Source organism: Myotis brandtii, unplaced genomic scaffold (genome assembly GCF_000412655.1).
Source record: "Myotis brandtii unplaced genomic scaffold, ASM41265v1 scaffold1493, whole genome shotgun sequence".
Lineage (NCBI taxonomy): Eukaryota > Metazoa > Chordata > Mammalia > Chiroptera > Vespertilionidae > Myotis > Myotis brandtii.
The window spans coordinates 171,686-175,345 of record NW_005355391.1 but is presented as its reverse complement, the minus strand read 5'-3'; the positions used below and the strand labels follow the sequence as shown (position 1 = coordinate 175,345).

The 3,660-nt window shown below is 43.1% G+C and overlaps 1 protein-coding gene across 1 annotated transcript in view; it reads left to right on the top strand.

Annotated features, from left to right (window-relative positions):
- Positions 1–549: 549 nt before the first annotated feature.
- The window catches only part of LOC102262232 (RNA-binding Raly-like protein), a 168,327-nt gene continuing 165,216 nt past the window's right edge, over positions 550–3,660 (top strand). Inside the window, exon 1 of the mRNA XM_014535717.1 lies at positions 550–828. Within this exon, the coding sequence (XP_014391203.1) occupies positions 573–828 (256 nt within the window). The 5' untranslated portion in view covers positions 550–572. The remainder of the gene's footprint in view (positions 829–3,660) is intronic.

Below are 3,660 nucleotides of genomic sequence, written 5' to 3'. Positions count from 1 at the left end.
GTTTTCTATTGAATTTTTTATTTTTAACGCCTTTTTCCCTTTTCTGCAGCATTTAATGGCATGGATCACTAGTTTCCGATAGAAGGGTTCTGAGTCTGAAATAAACAATATGTCTACCTGTTATAAAAAATGTAGAGATAAAAATGCATGTTCTCAACAATGAATGGAGGTCACGTTCCTATATTCCATCATAGCTGTGTTGTACTTTTTTTGTTGTTGATAAAATAAGGTGGCTTCTTCCTCAAACTTGCTTCTAAAAAATTGATGGACTTAAAAATACAAAGGCTTAATCATTATACAGGGCTCAATTGTAGAAAAAGAAATCAGGAGCTCATTTCTAACTCTATGCTAAGTGATAATAAGTAGTTTTCTCCCGCGTTTCTGCAATGCAATGCAGTGTACCCTATTAAATTTTCTTCTCAAGAAAAAGTCATACTTAGGGATTTGAGATCACCTGGTTCATTATTGAAAAACTGCTCAAAGCCAGTGATGTCCACTCCATCTGACTATTTACCTTTTAATTGTTTTTTGTTTTCATTTTTGTTTCAGGATTAAAACACGGTGACCCAACCATGACTGGCAAAACACAGACCAGCAACGTCACCAATAAGAACGACCCCAAGTCCATCAACTCCCGGGTTTTCATCGGCAATCTGAACACAGCCATTGTCAAGAAAGTTGACATTGAAGCCATTTTTTCCAAGTATGGGAAGATCGTTGGATGCTCAGTTCACAAAGGTTATGCATTCGTGCAGTACATGAGTGAGCGGCACGCGAGAGCGGCGGTGGCCGGAGAAAACGCCAGGATCATCGCAGGCCAGCCCCTCGGTAGGTGCTGGCCAGCTGCATGCCCCTCGCTGGCATCATCTCTCGCTGCACTGGGTGTGGGCTTCGTGGGTAAGGCCAGCACGGGGTAACACCTGGCCCTTGTTTAACCCCTTACGGTGCTTATATATTTAAAAGTTACAGTAGTTTCTTCTTTGTTCTCATATTGTTTTAGATATATGAGTCTTATTTTCTTTACATGTCTTTAAACTTGGGATCGAGTTTGCTTTGTAATACTTGTTACCTCCACCAATCCCAGCAGAGGCAGCAAATGGAAAATAGGCCGTGGGTTTCAGGTGATCTGATTTGAAGTGCCGTCTGTCTTCCAGGAGACACTATGTTATGCAAAAACAATAAAATAGCTCCATGTGCCAGCTGGTGCAAGAATGTCCAACCTGCAGAGAGTGTTTGTAAGAGTTCCCTGGCGCCAAACTGATGTTATTGCTGGGAAGCGAGACTGACATGCTCTGGAGAAGGACAGTTTTGCAGGATCGTTTTATACATTTGGGATGAAGGGGGGGCATAAGGAAGATGACATGAAGGTGGAGAAAGCCAGGTCCGTGGGAGCCAAGGAAACTGTTTCCTTGAGGGAGGTGACACCTCCGAGGTTCTGAAAGGAGGAGGCCCCTGGCGATGCCCCGGCGGGTGAACGTGGGCGCACAGGAGCGTGGGCGGGACTGGTCGAAGACTTTTCACGGAGAAGCTATGGGCCTGGGCGGGACTGCCCAGTGACCTGCCAGGAGGGAATTATGAGCAGATGACCCTGCGAGGTCACTTCCCACCACTGGACTTGTCAGACTTATTATAGAACCGGATTAATCCAATACTTATACTACTTGTTGTTAGGGGGTTCATGTATTTTTCTCATTTTCTGTTTTTACTATTTGGGAAGAAGGGATAGAAAAATAGCAAAAGGAGGTGAGTTCTCAGGACTGAGAAAGGAATAGAACCCACTCTTTCTTATCGAGTCAGGAATCATGTGCAGTGGTCAGAATTATGCCTAATGTCCATATATAGCTTTTTCAAAGAAAGGAGAAGAATATAGTCTGAAGTAAAGTGAAAACATTTAGAAGATATTTTGTAATTAATATATAGATAAAAAGTAAAAATTAACCTATTTTTACATGAGGAAAAAAATACATTGAATACATCAGTGAGTCCCTAACTTATGACCAGATGCATATATGGAACTGATTATAAATCTTGTCTCAGATAGCTACAAATATCTCAGCTTCAAATGCCCAGCGCGAACTCTTGATTTCCTGAACCCCAACCTGTGTCACCCCCTTGCTCTCCATCCCAATAAATGGAACCCTCATTTATCCAGTTTTTCAAACAATAACCGAGGCATCAACCCTGACTCTCCTCTTCCCCCCGGCACTCCAAATATAATTCATCATCACCTTTCTTGCCCTGAGTATGTCCCAAAACCAATCACTTTTGAAAGCTCTACCCATAGGCACCTGGCACTGGCCACCGTGCCTCAGGGGGACAGTAGTAAGCCTCTGACTGGTCTGCCCCTTTCCACTCTTGTCACGAGTCCCTTGAGAAACATGGGTGAGAATGTGCTCCTAACCCTCCAATACCTTCCCATCTCACCCAGAATAAGATTTATCTTCCATCCACACCTTCAGTGCTCCACCCACCACATCTCTCCCTCATTTCCATCTGAGTGTCCACTCTGCCCTCTCGGATCATTGGCGATGCTAGTGAACTCACTGCGCATCCACCATTCCCAGACTCCTACCTCACAGGCTTCGGACTTACCATTTCCTCTGCTCAGGAGACAGGACTTGGCCAATTATTTCTCCTGGCTTTATTGTGGGCTGTGCTCACACTGTGTGGCCAGGGAGGCTCTTCCTGACCAGCCTCCAGCACCCCGAAAGGGAGTGGCACACCTGTGGGTATCATCCCACCTTCAGTTAATTGAGCTGCTTTCATACGTTGGCAGCACACCTTTGCACCACAGGGAGAAGGGATATCCCAATTTATCAATGTACCACTGGCTTCCTGCCTTTGATATGCAAGGGGGTCCCTCAGTTTTATGTGGAGAAGGACAGTGAGCTGCATTTGATCCACGTTATTGGATCAGAATTAAAAAGTCAGAATATAACTGTGAAATTCTTCTGAAATAGAAAAAATATTTTTAAATAAATCTTTATTGTTCAGACTATTACAATTGTTCCTCTTTTTCCCCCCCATAGCTCCCCTCCACCCGGTTCTCACCCTACCCCATGCCCTTACCCCCCCCATTGTCCTCATCCATAGGTATAAGATTTTTGTCCAATCTCTTTCTGCTCCCCCACGCTCCCTTCACCCTGAGAATTGTCAGGCCACTCCCTTTCTATGTCCCTGATTCTATTATATTCACCAGTTTATTCTGTTCTTCATATTTTTTATTCACTTGATTTTTAGATTCACTTGTTGATAGATATGTATTTGTAGTCACTGTTGTTCATAATTTTTATCTTTACCTTTTTCTTCCTCTTCTTAGAGAATACCCTTCAGCATTTCATATAGTACTGGTTTGGTGGTGATGAACTCCTTTAGTTTTTTTTTTTTGTCTGTGAAGCTCTTTATCTGAGCTTCAATTCTGAATGATAGCTTTACTGGGTAGAGTATACTTGGTTGTAGGTTCTTGCTATTCATCACTTTGTATATTTCTTGCCACTCCCTTCTGGCCTGCATAGTTTCTGTTGAGAAATCAACTGACAGTCATATGAGTACTCCCTTGTAGGTAACTAACTGTTTTTCTCTTGCTGCTTTTAAGATTCTCTCTTTGTCTTTTGCTCTTGGCATTTTAATTATGATGTGTCTTGGTGTGGTCCTCTTTGG